This window comes from Zeus faber, assembly GCF_960531495.2.
Source record: "Zeus faber genome assembly, chromosome: 16".
Classification (NCBI taxonomy): Eukaryota; Metazoa; Chordata; class Actinopteri; order Zeiformes; family Zeidae; genus Zeus; species Zeus faber.
The window spans coordinates 4,111,427-4,131,963 of record NC_137202.1 but is presented as its reverse complement, the minus strand read 5'-3'; the positions used below and the strand labels follow the sequence as shown (position 1 = coordinate 4,131,963).

At 43.2% G+C, this 20,537-nt stretch overlaps 1 protein-coding gene across 1 annotated transcript in view; it reads left to right on the top strand.

Annotated features, from left to right (window-relative positions):
- LOC307242687 (protocadherin-15-like) overlaps nt 1-20,537 on the top strand; it is a gene marked incomplete at both ends in the record, with an annotated part of 287,981 nt that overhangs the window by 248,033 nt on the left and 19,411 nt on the right. Inside the window, 3 exon segments of the mRNA XM_080017227.1 lie at nt 3,374-3,462; nt 5,326-5,502; nt 17,959-18,195. Of these exon segments, the coding sequence (XP_079873353.1) occupies nt 3,374-3,462; nt 5,326-5,502; nt 17,959-18,195 (503 nt within the window).

Below are 20,537 nucleotides of genomic sequence, written 5' to 3'. Positions count from 1 at the left end.
CATCGCTATATACATCGACATAATGCATGGAGATTATCTGCAGTAAAGCTACAGTGGAAATCCTTCTTAGATCGGGGGCTATCCATAAAATATTTAGGGCTGAAGCTCCGGACAGCCACCCCTAACAACGCCACTGCCAACCTTCTATTACCGTAATACTTGAAAGTCCTGAAGAAACTATTCCGGCACTCCTGATGTAACCCTTTATTGTGCTTGACCATGCAATGTTAGCCGTACCAGCATTTTCCCGGTGTGTTTGACAGCCGACTCCCCAGAAGTTAGGGTTAAACAGCACGGGCTTCCCACAGAGAGCTGATGTTACCCTCGCAAACGCCTACAGACACTTCTCTTACCACTGGACAGGATGAGCACACTTTCGAGTTAAGTCGGACAAGGGGCTGGTTAGCTCCGAAAAGTCGGGTACAAACCTCCTATAAAAGCCGGCCAGCCTCAAGAACTGCTTCACCTCCTTCTTGGTCTTGGGTCTTGGTGTATTCGCGACCGCAGCGAGTTTATCAAGCTGGAGTCGGACCAGGCCTTCACCCAAGCGGTACATCAGTTAGCATACCTCCATCCCACGGCACAGTTCTTGGGGTTGGCAGTGAGCTCCCCCTGCCTCAGGGACTCAAGCACACATGCTGTATATGCCGCTCCCAGGTGTCACTGTGAATAATAACGTCATCTAGGTAGGCCGCGGCGTATGCTACATGCGGACGCTGGACGCAGTCCATCAGTCTCTGAAAGGTGGCTGGGGCGCCGAACATCCCAAACTGAAGTGTGCGAAAGGGGTATAAGCCAAACGGCGTGGAGAACTAGCATTTCCCAGCGGCTCCTCGGTACCAACAACTGGGTTATCTCGAGTGTCACAGCTCACTTGATATAACCTCATCAACGAAAAATACGGGTGAGTGAGCACAGCGTCTGGGCATGTCAGTATGCCATCGACTTTAACTACCCCCTCAAAGGCCCCATGTAGGGTGTCGTCTCGCGACTGCTCGAGCAGAAAATCCTTGTAAGGCAAGGTTTAAGGGACCGGAGGAGATCCTACTTGGGATCCCACCACCCCTGCACCCGTTGCGCCCGCCGACAACCCCTCCGCCTCACCATGAGCCACGCAACTCTCACATTGTCCCCCGGGGCACCACGATGGGCTGGGGACCTGACGAATCCCGCGTGGGTCCTGGGGATGGACGTAGCGCCCCCCCGGACATTCTCATCTGAGGCATTGCGAGGGGCTGCGGACCTGGCAAATCCCGCATGGATCCTGGGGTCGGACATGGGTCTGGTCCTCTGGCCGGCTCCCAGTCGGCGGCGGTGGGCTGGCGGCCGGTCACGGCGTGCTCCAGGGAGCTCATGCCGGCAAGGAGGCGCCCCAGCTGGCAGCAGAGGTAGTCCCGCTCCTCCTCGAGGTCTGTGTTTCGCAGCCAGCAGAAACACCTGGCCATTTCTGGCCGTGATGCACCAACATGGCGAGAGTCTTTATTGGTCACCTTAAACAATATAGTGAGCTGGTCACAAGTATGACTAACAAAATGATGATTATTATAATAATGAAGTTGATAATAATCATCTCGGGCGCAGGAGTAATGCAGATGAACCTGTGCGCCAATCCCCTCTGCAAGACAGATAAACAATATGAAATCTCCCTGCCTCGAGTTGGAACAATATTGGGCCGATTCGAGGCAGTTTGGTGGCCACGGAAAAGGGAACCGTGCTGTTGTCCGCAGCCGGTGCTTGACCACACCCCTTTGTCCTCCATTCCAGGATATGCTACTATGTCTTGAGGTGAGAAATTGCTGGTAAAGATTTCCTGGAATATCGATCCCTGCTGCCATTTACACAAGACCCCATGCAGGAAATTTTCCTGAACTTTTCCGCTATAGACTGCATGTGTGAACGGGGTGAGAAGCACATGACACAATATAATTCAATTTATTGAATGTCAGTTTCTTAAGTGCCAGCTAAATCATATGTCAAATATGGGAATTTTTAACCTAAATAATCTCATGGATTACCACTTTAATGAGATTCTAACCCACACATCTAGCATAGTGAGTATACATTATGAATGACTGCTTACATTCATACGCACAGTACTTACAGTATTTTAACTCAAAGATAGTTGTGCAATGTTTATGTTTTTTTTTATTGAAAATCTAACCCAGACTTAACATTGCCCGTTGGAAGTTTGTAAATTGAAACCATTCAGGATTACAGGATTAACTATTAACAAACCTTATGAACAGGACGGGTTTGAAAATCTAATAACAGCCACTATTTGAGATTTTTTTGTACCTTGAATATGTCAATTTATTAAGGGATGCTCACGCACACATATAGAAAAACATTTATTAAGGGGTTTATTAGCTTCATTGAAACTTCTCTGCAGTTTTAATGTTTTCTGTACATTGATTTATTCATTACAAGTCTGTATGATGATGAAGTCTTTATTTTTCAATGGCGTTTGGCTTTCAATTGAATTATTCACATCCAGACATGTGGGTATTGTTTATCCAGCTGAACCCAGCAGCTCCGAGCTAATGATCCAATTAAACCCTGCATATACAAGTCTACAGGCTTTCAACTCTGAGTAATTGGTCCGTGTGTGTTAGTGTGTGTGTGTGTGTGTGTGTGTGTGTGTGTGTGTGTGTGTGTGTCTGTGTGTGTGTCTACAAATATCATATTCCAGTCCCATCCCCTGTGATGCACTGTCAGTTTTTCCCCCCAAACCGCTGCTCATCCTGCCTGCTTTTGGCTGTGGGCTTTTGGGTTGTGAGCTGTGGGGTTTTGGCCTATGGCGTTGTGGGTTGTTGGCTGTGGGCTGTGGGATTGTGGGGATGTGGGCTGTGGGGTTATGGGCCTGTGTTGTTGGGGGCTGTGAGATTGTGGGCTGTTGGGTTTGAGGTAGGGGGCTAGGGGGTGCAGCACCGTGGGGTTGTGGGCTGTGTGGCTGTGGGGTTGTCAGTTGTGGGCTGTGGGGTTGGGGGCTTTAGGGCTGTGGGGTGTGGGATTGTCAGTTGTGGGCTGTGTTTTTTGTTTTTTTTTACAAATTCTACAGGAGCTTCACGGAAGATCTGCATCCACACATTACACACTGAACTGGAACAGAACCAAGATCAAGTCCATGTTATGGACCTTATCCAGAACCCAAATAAGAATCTGTGTTTGGGATTCATCTGATATAAATGTAGGCTCAGTTTTTTCATGCAGTTGGTTAACCTAAAAAAAAATCTCTCTCTGTCTTTCTTTCTTTCTTTCTGATCTATCTATCTATCTATCTATCTATCTATCGGTCTGTCTGTCTGTCTGTCTGTCTGTCTGTCTGTCTCTGTCTCTCTCTCCCTCTCCCTCTCCCTCCCTCCCTCCCTCCCAGGTCTCTGTGGTCAACGCTCTGGACATGCAGGTCGTCGTCTCCAATGTTCCTCCCACAGTGGTGGAGGAGAACAAGGAGCAGCTCATTGGGTAAGATTCTATTTGTTTAAGATTCAAATATTAAATAGATTTAAAAAGAAAGACAATTAAATCTTCCTCCTAAAATGTACATAACAATAAATATGAACTCACAGTAACAAGGGCATAACATGTTTTTATTTTTTCCTTATTTTCCCTCTTAAATTGGATTCAGACACATTTATACACAATCATTCACACAACATTTATATTTACTTCCATTCTTCTTTCTTCACCTCCTTTTTTATTTTAACTGTCGAACAGCCATAAACAATCAGACTTTAATTCTGCTCAATTTAGCACTGGGGTAAACATTGTAAGTTCTGACCCAGAAATAATTTGTCTTTGTCTGACCAGAACATTGGGAAAAAACAAATGGACTCTAATTGACTTTTAAATAGAATGTTACATTTTAATATAGAGTATTACTCTCATTACTTTTCGTGATTGGTAGGTGGCAGCATCCCCAAATTATTTTTTTTACTTTCATTGATAAAACTTTTTTTTTAATAAATTCATATCTAGCAACAGAGTCAATCAACCTAATAAATTGGCAATTGGATTCATGAGGCTTTTGAACCTTTTTTGGAGGAGTCTTTTGAGGACTCACTGCTCACGTGTAAGATGCAAGACTCTCAAACGTATCGGGATGTTAACATGAACGACTCTTATGACTTGGATGTCCGGAGTCATTCGCCAAAAGAGTAGTTTGTTTGCGACTCTGTAACTTCAGCGACACACAGGCTGAGCTGAGACTCGAATCTCCAACGAAAAAAGACCTGTGAGTCAAGCATGGGCCCCAAGCGGAGGTAATCACTCCAGAATTGATTCTCGAACGAGATCCGTGAGTCGCAAGGCACGCCGGGAATCTTCTTCTCGTGAACAGAGACTGAGGATTAAATTAATGTGTAAAGTGCTTTGGGTGAAGCTGTTTAGCATCATTCATATTGAATGTGACTGATTTAATCATTACATTCCAACAAAATGAAAAATTTGGACAGAATTAAATGATTCTTGTGAGAATTCCATTCCCAACTCTGGGCCGAACCGACTCTTACCTCTTATTACACCGACTGAATTAAACAAATGAAGTGGGAAAATTGAACAAGTCTTTTTACTTTGTCATTGTAAAGAGTCGAATCTCCAAAAAACAGACAAACTTTTCATCACCACTCATGCACTGCCCTTTGTTGTGGAGCTGTTTGGGAGCCTTGCCGCCACGCGACTCCTGGGGACGGTCCAGGGCTGTTTTACCTGAGTACTCACAGGGTTTGTTTATCCAGCTTGGCACAGGCAAATGCTCATTTCATTGGCGGTAGTCTCAAGTATGGATTGTGCTGAGCCTCAAGAGGATTATCTGAGCCTTGTCTTTTTGCCAAAAGGCTCAGAGTAGAGAGGCATACTTGGCCGTTGGGGGGGGGGGACTTTTGCCAAATTGGAGTTCTCGCACCGTGGAGTGGAGGTTTTTTCATATTCCCGCTGTCACCATAGTAATCATTAAAACATACATTTAATGATCTGTTCCCGTGTCAAAATGTTTTGCAATGTTTTCAAAAATTTGGCTGTCCACACTGGAATTCCCAAAACCCTTACATTTTCAAAATAACTGCAGCAGCAACGGAACAGGTTCACGGCATTTCCGACACTTTGTTTACGAGCGCGAAAGAAGAAGCCGTGTTATCGTAATTAAGATGAACATCTCGAAATCACGAGACAAATAAGAATAAATACATCATTCAAAACGGAATACAGAATGAACACAAAACATTTTGTTTCCTATGTAAGAATGCTGCTGTACATTATACAAAGCTCCAAGTCTGTGTATTATTACCACCGTAGGCTTTACAACAGATATTTATTTTTGGGTTTCCTCAGCATTCTGGAGCGCTACGTCCAGGACCAGATCCCCGGTGCCAAGGTGATCGTGGAGTCCATCGGTCCGCGTCGCCATGGCGATGGCTTCGAGCTGGAGGACTACACCAAGTCGGACCTGATGGTGTACGCCATCGACCCCCTGACGAACCGGGCCATCACACGCCAGGAGCTCTTCAAGTGAGTGTGGGACATGAAATTGTACACACAGTTCTGGTTTGTTCCGAAAAGAGACTCGAAACAGGGAAGTTTCGGGTCCAGATTCTAAATGTGTGTGTGGGGGGTGGTAGGGGGGGCGGCTGTTCTGCTGTTTGGGGAGGTTGGGGATGGATAGCATGGGTCTTCAGTGAAACGTGATATTTGAAGAATGGCCTTCTTTGATGCCTAGACCAAGAAAAGACAGTCATCTCTCTTTTATTGCTGTCACTTCTTGTCTGTTCTCCTTAGTCTTGGACTTCCCTTCCAGACCAGATCGCTCTTAACAGCCGTCTAGCAGAGAGGGGCTATAACAGTAGAAGGATTTGGAGGGAACATAAAGCAGAGAATATAAAGCGAGAATGGACACAGTGTATCTCCATCGATCAGGGGCTTTTTCCAACAGCCTGGTGAAACCCCCAGCAGCTCATTTCTCTCTCTCTCTCTCTCTCTCTCTCTCGCTCTCTCTCTCTAAAATGCTGCTTGACCACTGAGAGACACTGGTTTGCTGTAGCATTATCCAACAAAGCTGCTTCCTGCTTATTATTAGCCCAAATGGCTTCAGCGTTACGGGATTAAAACCCAACTGCAGGACAGTGTCGAATCCATCCCTCCTCTCATTTTTCCTCCATCGGCCATGAGCCTTTTTAGAGAGCCGACATCCCATAAACATGGGACCCAACATGTGTCACCCAACCCATCTCTCCCTTTTCCTCTCTATCCCTCTGCGTTTCATCCCTCTGTTCTCCACTGTTGTGCTTTATTTTTTACCATTTTGCGCTTAGCTTAGCCCCGACTGCCGTTCCATTCCATTTAACTCTCTCTTCAGCCCCTTTCCCAAATGGAATCCGAAACATTGCTGGATAGAACATATCCGGCAAAGACAGTAGGTAGTCATTCACACATTGGCCTCCATGACAGGAAAAGTTCTGTATGGAGGCAATTCCCACATAGATGACTGTTACGGATACAGTACAGAATGCTCACGCGAGAGGTGTCTGATATCACATGAGACTAGGCAACAGAATCGGATTGTAGACCAGCTCTTCACTCCCCGTCTCCCCGCCTCACAGACTCTTCCCTCCGCTGACTGAGAGGGGACAGAACCCCCGTCCCTGGACGCAATAACCCTAAACCCAAAGTTATTAAATCAGTGAGAACTGTCGGTAATTTCTGTAATAAAGGATCGTGAACAAATTCTTTGTTGCGTGTATATTTATTTCAGAGGAACAGAGTTAGTCTTTGCAAAGAGAGGAGAGGGAGAGAGCGAATCGCAGGACGCAGCCTGTAGTCGAGCTCACCCGTCCTGCTGGATACAGGAAGTACGTGTGTATATATGTGGTGAGATGTGTGAGACCGTTGGGGTGGGGTGATGCACTGCCCCGTTTGTTGATGACCTTGAAGTCCTTGTAAGGATTTGTCTTTGACTATGTGTTTTTGTGTGTTCTGCTAGCGGGTCGCAGGTGTTCCTTGTTGTGGGAATAACGCGTCCTTGCCTAGAGTGCATGCTGTTCAGACAATGTTTGGCATGTTATTGTAGAAGCGGAAAAGGAGGATTTTGCCTGTACAGATCATTTTCAACCGGTCCTACACTCTCTCCCTGTCCCCTCGCTCCCTCCGGCTCCCCGCTGCAAGTAGCCGGCTGGCAAGTGAAGCACTTGTGCCCGATGCCAGTGCACGTTCGCACCGCACACCAACTGTAAAATACACGTCTAGGGTCTGAGTGGTATTTTTAAAGAAAGAAATTGAAAAAAAACAAAAACTTAAAGAATATAAAGACCTGTCTCTGTAGAGATTGGACGTGTTTCAGTTTCTTGTCTTTGCAGCTGAGCAATATGGTTCGGATCGGACTGGTTATTTTTCAAAATGTTGTTTTTTTCTTCCCAAAGACAAATAATTTTTCAAATATTTCTACAAAATACATATTCGTAACAAAAATACTATTTGTGCTTTATTTTGATTCGGCTCCACCCTTTCTTTACGGCAATGTTACTGCTTCTATTTCCACACACTTTCATTCACAGCCGTGCCAGCATTGATACTCAGATGATACTCATTCAAGAGCGGGGAAATTTATAGAACGACTTTTACGTAACATCGACCTCGGCTCCTTTTCCCACATGACACCAATATGGAACATTGCCAGTAGATTTACGCCTTTCAAGTGGGATAGGTCATATTTTCCCCCTGCTGCTCTCAAGGAAGTGGTTCATAATAATAATTAAAATAATAATTCTGATAGACAGCTCTTCGATTTATTTAAAAATTATCTTTATTTATTTAGCACCGTTTGAGGTTGGTATCTGGGCTCTACTGCTCATCACGCCTGGCGAGGTGACAGCAAACATTGGTACTGAGCGAGCTAGAAATACAGGGATGATGAGCTAAAATCCCCTCACGGGATTGAGGAGTTAAGCCAACAGGTGGATGCAGGGGAGGTGGAGGAAGCGGAGCGATGCACCAAGCAGCAAATCAGGTTGTCAAGTTGTCTGACAAAACTAGCGCTGCAAGCTATGTATCAATAATACAATTTGTCATTATTATTGTTTTGCTGTTTCCATGGCATTGCAAAATCACCACCACCACTGCTTCACGTGCACTTTCAAACAAGAGCTGAAAGATATAGCATAGCCATCTTTGTTCTTGACTGTAAAGCATTAAAAAATTATATTTTATATGAGTGTAAAACTGGGGGCTTCTTTTTTCCTGCTTTAAAAAAAATGAAAGAGCTAATTCCATCCCCTAATCACAAGTGGCGGCTTTTTTTTCTATCTCTATCGCTGCTTTAATTAGAATCTCCCCTTTATTTTCCTTATGTTCAATAGAGGACGGTGGCGGGTCAAAACTGATCCAGGAATGAAAGAGAAAGAATGAAGGAAAGAAGGAATGAAAAGGGCTTTTGTACATGCAGCATTGTGGGGTAATTGCATGTTGTATTTCTTTGGTGGTGCTGTCAGAGACACCGGGAGGGAGCTGAAAGGAGGGCTGGCGGGATGAAGTGATGGAGGGAGGAAGGTGGAGGTGGGTGTGGGTGGGGGTATACTGTAATGTATTGTCCTTAAGCCACCTTGAGCACAGGGCTCTGGGTGATGTTTGACAGATGGAGGGGCGGGCCTCTCTGGAGGGATGGATGAAGAATAGAGAGAGAAGTTATGACCTCCATCTCCTCCCTCTCTTCCTTCCACCTTATTTGGTGTTGGATGCTTCCGCAAACTGCCTAAAAAGGCCAGAAAGGGTTTGTATTATTATTATTAATAGAGGTCCAGACCGCATAATGAGGGGTCCAGACCCCATCATTTTATCGGGCTAAAACTATCTGGAACAGAACAACAGCAGAAGCTGCAAACACAGTGTTGTTAGAACCTGGACATCACCAACCTCTCCTGGTTCAAGTTTCATCCAAATCGGTCCACATACGTAGCAGAAATGAGTGAAAAAAACAACCAAATTTGACTCACAGTAGCCAGGCAGTCGTGTGCCATGGACACGTAATGTTCGAAAACTATTGGAATGGAAAATAGAAGATGAGATTTAGAGTAAGACGCTTTGTGATGTCATCATACTATTTACTATAAATGTGCAGGTTATGGGTCAGAATGTTAATTTACCAGGTCCAGTGCATTGTGTAGACTCTTTGGCTCTGTAGTAGTTAGATATTACAAACTAGGCGTGTGTATATGTATTTATGTACCTTCTTACCTGGTAGATGTCTGTGGATCTGTTCATTGATATTTTATCTCTTTGGTCCCCATTACTTTGCCGGATTCATGAAAAAACATGAAAAAACATGAATCCACAGAAAGCCGTGACCACGTCAAGTCAAGTCCACCAGACTGAATGAGTGATGCGTTCATGATCTAGGAAGGCGTTAGAAAAATAGAAGCCGTGAAATGGTAATTAGTCACAGAAATACGACAACATTTTTGTATTTCATGAAAACGTAACTTATTGAAAATGTAATCCAAGGAAAGAAGACACCACTAAAATGACCTAAGTTTGACTATCTACATAAACCTCCGTAAATACATTATTATTGACATGCATAAGACTAAACTACATCTGCTGTCACTGAGACATGTACTTCCACACAACATGGTGAGTTATAAAAATTACTACATTTGGTTGAGAGTCAAAGATAGACATTATTTTAAAGAAACTTCATGTATATAGTTTCCTATAGCTAAACATAGCAGACTTAAATGAAAAGAAAGAGGGTGTTAAGTGTTGACAAATTACCCCACGATAATTCAAATGCGAAATTATTGTTACTGTTCTATGAATGCTGTCTACTTTACAATATAGACAAGGTATATATTTCACTGAATTTTCCAATTGTAGATTGTTCACAGAGAAAATATTAATTAAGAAAGTACTAATTAAAACTAACATTTATTTATTATGTTTATAAAATCACATGTATTTATTATTATTGATATATAAAGTAATTACAAAGCTTGTGTTTATTATTGTTTCAGATGCTGGACAAATAGCTGAAATTCTAAGAGAATAAAGAAGCAATTGTCCAAAAATCCAGCCCTTGAGGTCGGTCACAATATGTGACCCACCGCATACTTTAGGGTCATTTGGCGGCTTTCAAATCTTTTTCTTTTTTGCAAAGCGGAGAATCAGAGCTTCAAAACAAGGTGTCACTTGTGCAAATCAAGCAAATATTTTTAAAGCTATGACTTGTTAATGACAAGGGTGTGGCAAACTGTGTTTCTGAGATTATCACCTCCAACGTTTTACCCACACCAGATTAATTCAGCCAGCTCCCAGAATGCAAATGGGGTTGGTGGACAAACAAAGTCTCATGGCTAATTAACATACTGCTGAATGGGCCAATTCCAAACAGCTCATTCAACTCACCCAGTAGTTCTTTAGCTTACTACAACAACATTGAATTTGTATATAGTAATTTCTGTGATACTAATAATGAAATCGGTTAAGGTCAACCAATATTTGAAATCACTGGACTACAGACAGATGTTATTGACACACAACGACAAGACGGAGTAAGTACATTTTACGAAGCATCCAGCAGCAAAAGCATACGAAAGACATGGATTTCACCAAATCCAGCCATCTATCCATCATCTATACCGCTTATCCTCGAGGGGGCGCAGGGGGGCTGGAGCCAATCTCAGCTGTCATTGGGCGAGAGGCAGGGGTACACCCTGCACAGGTCGTCAGTCTATCACAGGGCCGGATTTCACCCCACAAAATTTAAAGATACACATGATGAGTCAAGTTTTGTGCCAGCAACTGTACGAAAGATGTGCGACAAATTATAACTCACTCGTTTCGTTTCTAAAATCACTAATACTTCTAATATTGCTGACAGCACTAAAGATGAAACAAATTTCAATTCAACTGATGTAATTATTGTCAATGAGTCTGAAAATACAAACTTTCATTTCCTTCCTTTGACAATATATCAACCAAAGAAACATTGTTTAAAATGTAACATCTGCCATTCAAATGCTGATTTTAGAATACAGCTCAATAGCTGTATTCTACAATTAACATTTGAATGACAGAATAGTAATGTAATGAGGGAACCTTGTGAACCTTGTGAAACAAAATCCATTGTGGCCGATGGTAAGTGCTTGTTAAGGGCATAATTATTTGCAATCAGTAAAAATGAAGGACATCACAGAAAAATAAGACATATGGTGGTGAAACACATGGAAGAAAACTCCAATGTATTAGAGACATGTCTACTAATCTGTTGAAAATTAATAACAATTATCACAATTGAAATGTGTTGGAAGTTTGGCTACTGAAGTTGAAATACAGGCAGCAGCAGATGTACTAGGTGTACATATTGTATATTCACATATAATCATAACAAATTGTTAAAATATTGTACATAAAAGCCACAATTGAAAATGGAGACAGGAATTTATTTAAATCATATCAATAAATGTCATTATAAAGTTGTTACATGTTAAATGTCGAAATTCAAAGCAAAATTGAAGAACATCCAAACACTTAAAAATAGTATATGTTCATGGCGATGACAGAGAATTACTGGAGTGCTACGTCGTCTAAAGGTGAAGGAAGAAAATTAAGGTCAAGTCACACTTGTAGAGCGAATTTTATACCAGGGCAACACTATGCGCTTTACAAAGAAATACAAAAAAGAAAGAGAGAACGTAGTTGTCAGCTGGTCATTACAAAAGGATGCCCCTGAAACAATAGCAACAACAAAAGCAGCAGCAACAACAACAAAGACAACAAAAACAACAATAAAAGCAACTCCAACCACAGTAGCAGCAACAGCAACAGCAGCAGCAGCAACAGAAAACAACAACAGCAGCAGCAAAATCAACACCAGCAGCAACAACAGCAAAAACAACAACAGCAACGCACACGCAAAGACGTCACCAGAACCAGAAGTGGAAGGGCTAACTCAGGTTAGAGATGTTAGAGATTGGTAAGTTGAGGTATAACGCTAGAGATGTTTTAATTAACGTATAAGGCTACAGATGGCCAAGTTTCAGCACAAGTCTAGGGATGGTTATGTTTAGGTACAATGTTCAAGATGGCTAAGTCAAGGAACAAGGTCAGAGATGGTCAAGTTTAGGTATAAGGCTAGCAGCAGCAACGACAACACCAGTTAAGGTAATGGTTAGTAGCACCAACAACAACACCAGCAGTGACAATACCAGCAGAAACAATAGCAGCAATAAAAACAGCCGCAACAGCAACAGCAACAGCAACAGTAGCAACAACAGCAACAGCAGCAACAACATAAACAACAACTGGAACAGCAGCAGCAGCACAGAAACAACAGAAACACCAACAGAAAAAGCAGCAGCAGCTACAGTAGAAACGACAGACACAGCGCACAAGCAAAGACGTCACCGGAACTGGAAGTGGTACCTCTCACCGGAACCAGAAATCTCCTCTTCTGTATTGAGTCAACAGTATGTACCATCTCATCTCAACGTAGTAACGTCAACAAAGATGTCACCGGAACCGGAAGTGGTAGCTCTCCGGACATTTCAACAGTCTGCACCATTTCATCTTAATCCAGTCACGGTCCTGTAATTAGCGTCCCTAAATTACGGGTCAAGTTTTCATTCAGACCTCAGGAGGGAGATCCTTTTGACTCTCTCTCTCTCTCTGAAAACACACCCTTCTTATGATCCTCACACTGTAATCTCACAACAGAAACAACAAAAACAGCAACATAAATAGCAGCAGCAGCCACAAAACAACAACAACAGCAGCAGCAACATCAACTCCAGCAGCAACAACAACAAAGACAGCAACGCACACGCAATGACATCATGGGAACTGGAAGTAGTAGCTCTCACCGGAACCGGAAAAGTCATTCAGGTTAGAGATGTTAGAGATGGTTAAATTGAGGTACAAGTTTAGAGATGGTTAAGTTTAGGTATAATGTTCAAGATGGTTAAGTTAAAGGATAAGGTAAGCAATGGATACATTTAGGTATAAGGTTAGCAGCAGCAGCAACAACACCAGCAGCAACGACAACACCAGCAGCGACAACAACAGCAGCAACAAAAACAGCAGCAACAGCAGCAGCAAAAACAGAAACAACAACTCGAAACAGCAGCAGCACACACTGGGAGAGACATGAAATAGCTTAGCTATTTAGCTGCTTTCGGAAAATCAGATCACGCCACGATCTCGCTGGTTCCTGTTTACAGGCCTCTGATCGCGCGAGAACTGGTGGTGACGAGGTATGTGAAGTGGTGGACGGACCAATCGGAGGCTGCACTTCAGGACGCTCTGACTGACGTAGACATGGACATGTTCCAATCAAGTTCAAGTGACGTCAGCGAGTTTACAGAGGTTATAGTAAGTTTTGTAACTACGCTAGCGGATAATATGGTTCCCACGGTGAAAGTTCGGATATTCCCAAACCAGAAACCATGGGTTGATAAATCCATCCGCTGCGCTCTGAATGCTCGCGCGGCCGCTTAAAACGACGGTCTTGTATTTGGAAATATGGACAATTACAAAGCGGCGGCATACAATCTGCGGAGGGCGGTGAGGGACGCTAAATGGACGTACAGAGAGACCGTGGAGCTACAGATGGAGCGGGGGGACACAAGACGCTTGTGGGAGGGGCTGCGAACAATAACAAACTACAAGAGCAGCTCCTCCCCAGCCACGAGTGTGGACGCCTCCCTGGCCAACCAACTGAACTCCTTTTATGCACGGTTCGAGTCTGGCAACAGCACCGCTAGCTTGCCAGCTAATTGGAGTTACACCGCTGGGGATGAGCGCGCACTCTCAGTGTCCGTGCACGAGGTCAGCAGGGCTTTGATGCGGGTGAACACCAGGAAAGCTGCGGGCCCAGATGGCATATCTGGGCGAGTACTGAAGACCTGTGCTAACCAGCTAGCTCCGGTGTTCACTACAATATTCAACATCTCCCTGGCTGAATCAGTGGTCCCATCCTGCTTCAAGAGGTCCATCGTCGTTCCTGCCCCGAAGAGCGCCTCTCCAACCTGCCTGAATGACTACCGTCCGGTGGCCCTCACCTCGGTGGTCATGAAGTGTTTCGAGAGGCTGATTAAGGATTATATCTGCGCCTCCCTCCCCCGCACCTTGGACCCGTTACAGTTCGCGTACCGGCAGAACAGATCCACGGATGACGCGGTCTCCCAGGTACTGCACACCACGCTCACGCACCTGGATGGCCAGAAGGGGGCCTATGTGAGAATGCTGTTCATCGATTATAGTTCAGCTTTCAACACCATAGTTCCCACCAGACTGGCTGTCAAGCTGGAGGAGCTCGGACTGAATACTCCGCTGTGCGCCTGGATCCTGGACTTCCTCACAGCCCACCCCCAGGTGGTCAGGGTGGGGAAGCACATGTCAAGCTCCCTCACCCTGAATACAGGATCCCCCCAGGGCTGTGTCCTCAGCCCCCTACTGTACTCCCTGTACACACATGACTGTGTGGCCAGGTCCAGCTCCAATACCATCATAAAGTTTGCTGACGACACCGTAGTCGTGGGCCTGATCACCGACTGCGACGAGAAGGCCTACCGCGAGGAGGTGGCTGACCTGTCACTCTGGTGCCAGGACAACCGCCTCCACCTGAACGTCAGCAAAACCAAGGAGCTGATTGTGGACTTTAGGCGAGGATCACAATCGAGGACGCACGCGCCCTTGGTGATTAATGGGACTTCTTTCGACAGGGTGAGCAGCTTCAAATACCTGGGAGTCCACATCACAGAGGACTTAACATGGACTGTACACACAGACACTCTGGTGAGAAAGGCGAGGCAGCGTCTTTACCACCTTAGGCAGCTGAGGAAATTCCGGGTCTCGGTGAGGATCCTCAAGTCCTTCTAACTCTGGAGCAGTGGAGAGCATCCTGACAGGCAACATCACTGCCTTGTTTGGGAACTGTACTGCTCAGGACAGGCGGGCCCTGCAGAGGGTGGTGCGTTTAGCTGAACGTACCGCTGGAACTACCCTCCCCCCCTTGCAGGAGTTATACACCAGGAGGTGTAGTAGCAGAGCCTGTAGGATCATGAAGGATCCTCATCACCCCAACAACGGACTGTTCCAGCTGCTACGGTCAGGCAAGCGCCTCCGCAGTCACACAGCGAGAACAGAGAGACTGAGACAGAGTTTTTTCCTGCAAGCCATTAGAACTGTCAATGCTGACCTCACCAGGGGTCCTAACTGAGCCATGCACTAGGCTCCACTACCTACTGTACTGTATGTAGCATACTGTACTGCATACTGTATCACTGTTCAGGGTTGTTCGTGATGCCGTATTGCTGCGCCGTACTGTTGTATACTGTGCTGTATTATCCCAAACACTACCTCACTTTATTCACATGCCACTTTAATGCACATATCTGTATATACATAATTGCCTATTCCATATACATAAGCATATTCCCTCTATCTATTTCATTTTATTTCATTTTATTTTTATTGTATTTTATTTTATTCTATATATTTTTATTTTATTCTATAAGTATTCAACTTACTGTATTACGTATTAGGAGTCAGTTAGTTGGGCTATTAGAAATTTTTCCTAGGACATATTGTGTGCTATCACCGGGTGCGTTGCATTACATTTCACTGCATATATGTATGAAAGTATGTATATGTATGTGACAAATAAAAAATCTTGAATCTTGAACTCTTGAACTTGACATCGCGGGAACCTGAAGTGGTTAGCGTCCCAAAATTACAGGTCAAGTTTTCTTTCAGACCTCAGGAGGGAGATCCTTTTGATTCTCTCTCCAAAAACACAGCCTTCTTATGATCCTCTCACTGTAATCTCACAACAGAAACAACAACAACAGCAACAGAAACAGCAGCAGCAGCCACAGAAACAACAACAACAGCAACAGCAACTTAAACACCAGCAGCAACAACAACACAAACAACAGCAAAAACAACAACAGCAACGCACTCACAAGGACGTCACCAGAGCCGAAGTGTTAGCTCTCATCGGAACCGGAAAAGTCTCTCAGGTTAGAGTTGTTAGAGGTGGTTAAGTTGAGGTATAAGGTTAGAGATGTTTAAGTTAAGGTATACGGTTAGAGGTGGTTAACTTTAGGTACAAGTTTAGAGATGGTTATGTTTAGGTATAATGTTCTAGATGATTAAGTTAAGGTTTGAGGTAAGAGATGGGTAAGTTTAGTTATAATGCTCGAGATTAAGGTAAAGTTGGGAAACGATTCAACAAACGCACACACAAGGACGTCACCAGAACCGGAAGTGGTAGCCCTCACCTGAAACGGAGATTTCCCCTGTCCACCATCGAAAGCACCTACAATGGGCACGTGAGCATCAGAGCTGGATCATGGAGCAATGGAAGAAGGTGGCCTGATCATGTGGATAGATGGGGTTAGGCTCCGATCCGATTGAACATCTGTGGGATGTGCTGGAACAAGTCTGATCGATGGAGGCCCCACCTCACAACCTCCAGGACTTAAAGGATCTGCTGCTAACGTCTTGGTGCCTGATACCACAGGACACCTTCAGAGGTCTTGTGGAGTCCATGCCTCCACGGGTCAGAGCTGTGTTGGCAGAACGAGGGGTAGCTACACAATATTAGTGTTTATTAGTGGTGGTTTTGGGGTGGCTATTCAGTGCATAATATATTATATAAATTATAATATAATAATATAATAACTATAATTATATAATTAAATATATGAATTTTATTTTATTTTACAATTCACATTTAGGCCTATAAATAACAGAATGGGGCTGAGTAAGAATCTTTCTTGCTGTACTTTCTAAACTGACCCGACTACTGGTCATATTCGGAAACTTTGAATTATCATGTGAATTTGTGTATATTTCAAACCTATTTATGTATTTATTTTCCAATATATCAGTCAATTATCAATATAACAGTCTTAAAAATGCCCCTGTGTTGGGTCACAACCCGAAGGTTCAGAATGTCTACACAAAATGTCTCTACACTCATTTCCACCTCTCCTAGCAGAGGAACCTTCTAAACACTTTGAATGTTTAAACATAACTTGCATGCATAACATGCACCAGAACATTTTGTTCAAACTCGAATGGGCTCTGAAAACAGCTTTTATACGTCATGCTCAGTCAAACGATGCTCAGAAAGCATCGTTTGACTGCAACCCCCGTAACCCGAAAAGAGAAATCCTCCACGCGGAGGTAGAAACCTTAAGAGGAATCCCACTTCAGAAATGTTGCCAGATAACTTTTAACAGTAAATTAGGGGCATCGTGACATAGTGCAATTTTAACATGAAATGGTGTTTTTGACATTTCTTTACAGAGGAGAATTCAGAGTCACGAAAATTATGACATCAAAACAAATAACATAACCAGTGCTTTGGAAAAGAAAAACATACCTATATATACATATATATATTTGTACTTTTACAGGGCACACCATCATTATAGAACAATATTGCTGATTGTTATATTGGCTTCATCTTCAGCTGAACTGACACTACGAAGATGAGAAGGATAATGAAGGAGCGTGTGTGTGTGTGTGTGTGTGTGTGTGTGTGTGTGTGCTTGCGTGCGTGCGTGCATGTGTGCATGCGTGCGTGTGTGCGCGTGCATGTGTGTGTGATGTTAATTTACATTGATTAAGTGGCACAAGCAGAAAACACAACTAATAACTCATTCTAAGTCAGTACTTTTAAAGTCTCAAACTTTCAACCAACACTCAAAGTTAGAAAGATAGATAGATAGATAGATAGATAGATAGATAGATAGATAGATAGATAGATAGATAGATAGATAGATAGATAGATAGATAGATAGATAGATAGATAGATAGATAGATAGATAGATAGATAGATAAACTACATAGATTTATTAATCTCTGGAGGGAAATTGCAGAAGTTAAAGTGCTCAGTTAAATCTGTATTTTCATCCTGGGGACCACTTCCTGTTGAAGCCACGCCCACTTCCATCCCCTTCCTGTTTCCAGGTTCCTGGACGGGAAGCTGCTGGACATCAACAAGGAGTTCCAGCCGTTCCTGGGCCAGGGTGGCCGCATCCTGGAAATCCGTTCACCGGATATCGTGGCCAGCGTGAAGAAGGCTGCGCAGGCTGTGGGCTACACTGAGGGGGCACTGCTGGCGCTCGCCATCATCATCATCCTCTGCTGCATTCCTGCCATCCTCATCGTCATGGTTACCTACAAACAGTACGTGCTCATTCCACAGTGGGAGTGTGTGTGTGTGTGTGTGTGTGTGTGTGTGTGTGTGTGTGTGTGCTTGTGTGTGTGTTGAAGTGCACATATTAAAAATATAAATAACAAATATATAGAATAAAGAAAAAAATATATAGAATGTATACAGTATATAATTTTAACTATAATATATATAAGATAATAACTTAACCTTCTGCAGACGTACGTGGCTATGCAGCGAGCTAAACACTCCCCCAATAAGTACCTAGAGACAGGAGCTCAATTTTGGTCTTTTTAATAGCAGCGGTAAAAAACTATGGAACAGTACAGAAATATGCAGATAAAGGATCAGTCCTTATGCAAATGTAAATAACCTGTAATTACGTTGTCATAGCTCCTATACTGTATGCGTACACGAATAACATGAATAGGCTCACAGACCGTGCTTTCTCAAGGCCAATGACAAGGCTGATGGAAAGAGATGGTCGGAGTCTGAGGTCTGATCAGATCGACTGCGTGTTTTTCTGTCTGGCTATCTTATATGCCCGTGTTCTGATGTCACACTATCATCCCAATGCTATGATGTCATGGTACAGACTGGGGGCGGGGGAACACTCCCCACCTGGGAGCGGAACACTCACCACTGTTGGAGAATTCTCACTGTGTGGTCGGTGAGGTCAACTTCTGCAGAATTAATAAATGCAAAAAAATATCTCAGCAGTCATCAAGCTAACAGAAGACTGACTGGCATTGATCAATAGTATTTGATCAACTATCCATTATCTCATGGTCAATTTGTGTTACCTAATGTCTTATAGATCACATGAATTATGTGTTAGGCTTTGAACTGCTTGTCTAACCTTTTGGCCAAGGACAACAACTATAAGTAACATCATTCTGCAGTCTGTTAATACCTTTACTTAAAAAAAAAAAAGACAATAACATAGCCAGCATTCAAATTGAGACCATCCAAAACTTAGAAGGGCTAATATTAATATAGTAAAAACAATCAAAAAAGCAATCACTTTTTTTCTAAATTCTGTGCCTAATTCTGTTTCTACTTAATAATATTATTTGCTAACTATTCAAACCATTTCCTAAAATTGGGAAACATTATTTAATTTGATGCAGCCCCTTGGTGATCACTCAGGTGTCATTTCCAGCAGGACTTGAGGCATTCAATCATCCCACAGCTCCCAGTTGTAGCAGAAAAACATTCCGATTGCAGTCATTAAGTTTGATGTTTTGTCTGATGTGTGACAACACTGAATGCGAGTCCAGAGGATCATAGTTGGTTAGGGTTCTCAACTGTGCACAACATCTTTCTGAATTGTGCGTTTGCGGTACTTGGAGGCCAAAACACTTCATGTTTGTTGGTGGAGCGGATGAGCAGCAGAAATCGACACTTGCACTTCCTTTCACATAACTGAACTTTGTTTGTTGTTCAGAAAATGGCCCAAGTTATTCAGCCTGATGGTGGCCAAACTGGATTTCCACAGAAAAGGTCGTTGCAGACCTTCAAGTGTCTCTCAGCAGGATCCCAGGCAGATAGGAATGTCCTTCTGGCCTTGGTGAAGCCCTGGGGTGCTTAATGTGTTTGTTGCAGACATTGTCAGAAGAATGAAAGGAGAGGTCTACCACAGTAGCGAGCAGTGTCGTAAAGATAATCACTCCAGGCTTCTCGGACAACAGTGTCTCTAAGAGATAACACAGTAATCATTAACTCAACTTCTGAAAATTGCTTCAACAACTAGGTCAATGTACGAGAATGTCACATATAAATACAAATTAATCCAAATGATTCTGGGTCTATATGGCACTCTATAATATCTGACAGTAATTTAACGATGGAGCTCAATATGATGTATCTAAATGTATTCAAGGTCTCCATCTTACAATAATTCCAATTAAGCCTATTAAATAATCGTATTTGCAAATCAGTTAAATACAAATACCAATAATTTACAAAGATCTTTGAATGCTGGACATGTTATGGCCTTACTCAATTGTAGAGCAATTCTCTTCGATCAATTCTGTTGTCAATCCTTCAGGTCTTGCCAATCAGACGCAGTCACATCTACACTGGTCAAAATCAAACTGCAGCCCAGTTGATTCCCAAATGTAAAGCCATTTAAATGGCCAACGTATTTCATATTTATGTTAGTGTTAGTGTTTACATTTTCAGAAAGCGACCGTACACATTCCATTACCTCTCTAGTGCACAGAACAAAACAATTATCCCTCTTTGTGAACCAACTTGCTAAGTTTTATATTGTATATCAATAGCTGTCGATTCAATGTCAAGTCGAGGTACTTCTAGAATGAAAAAAAAATTATAATAAATGCTGTTCATTTATACTTACCAGCCTTACCAA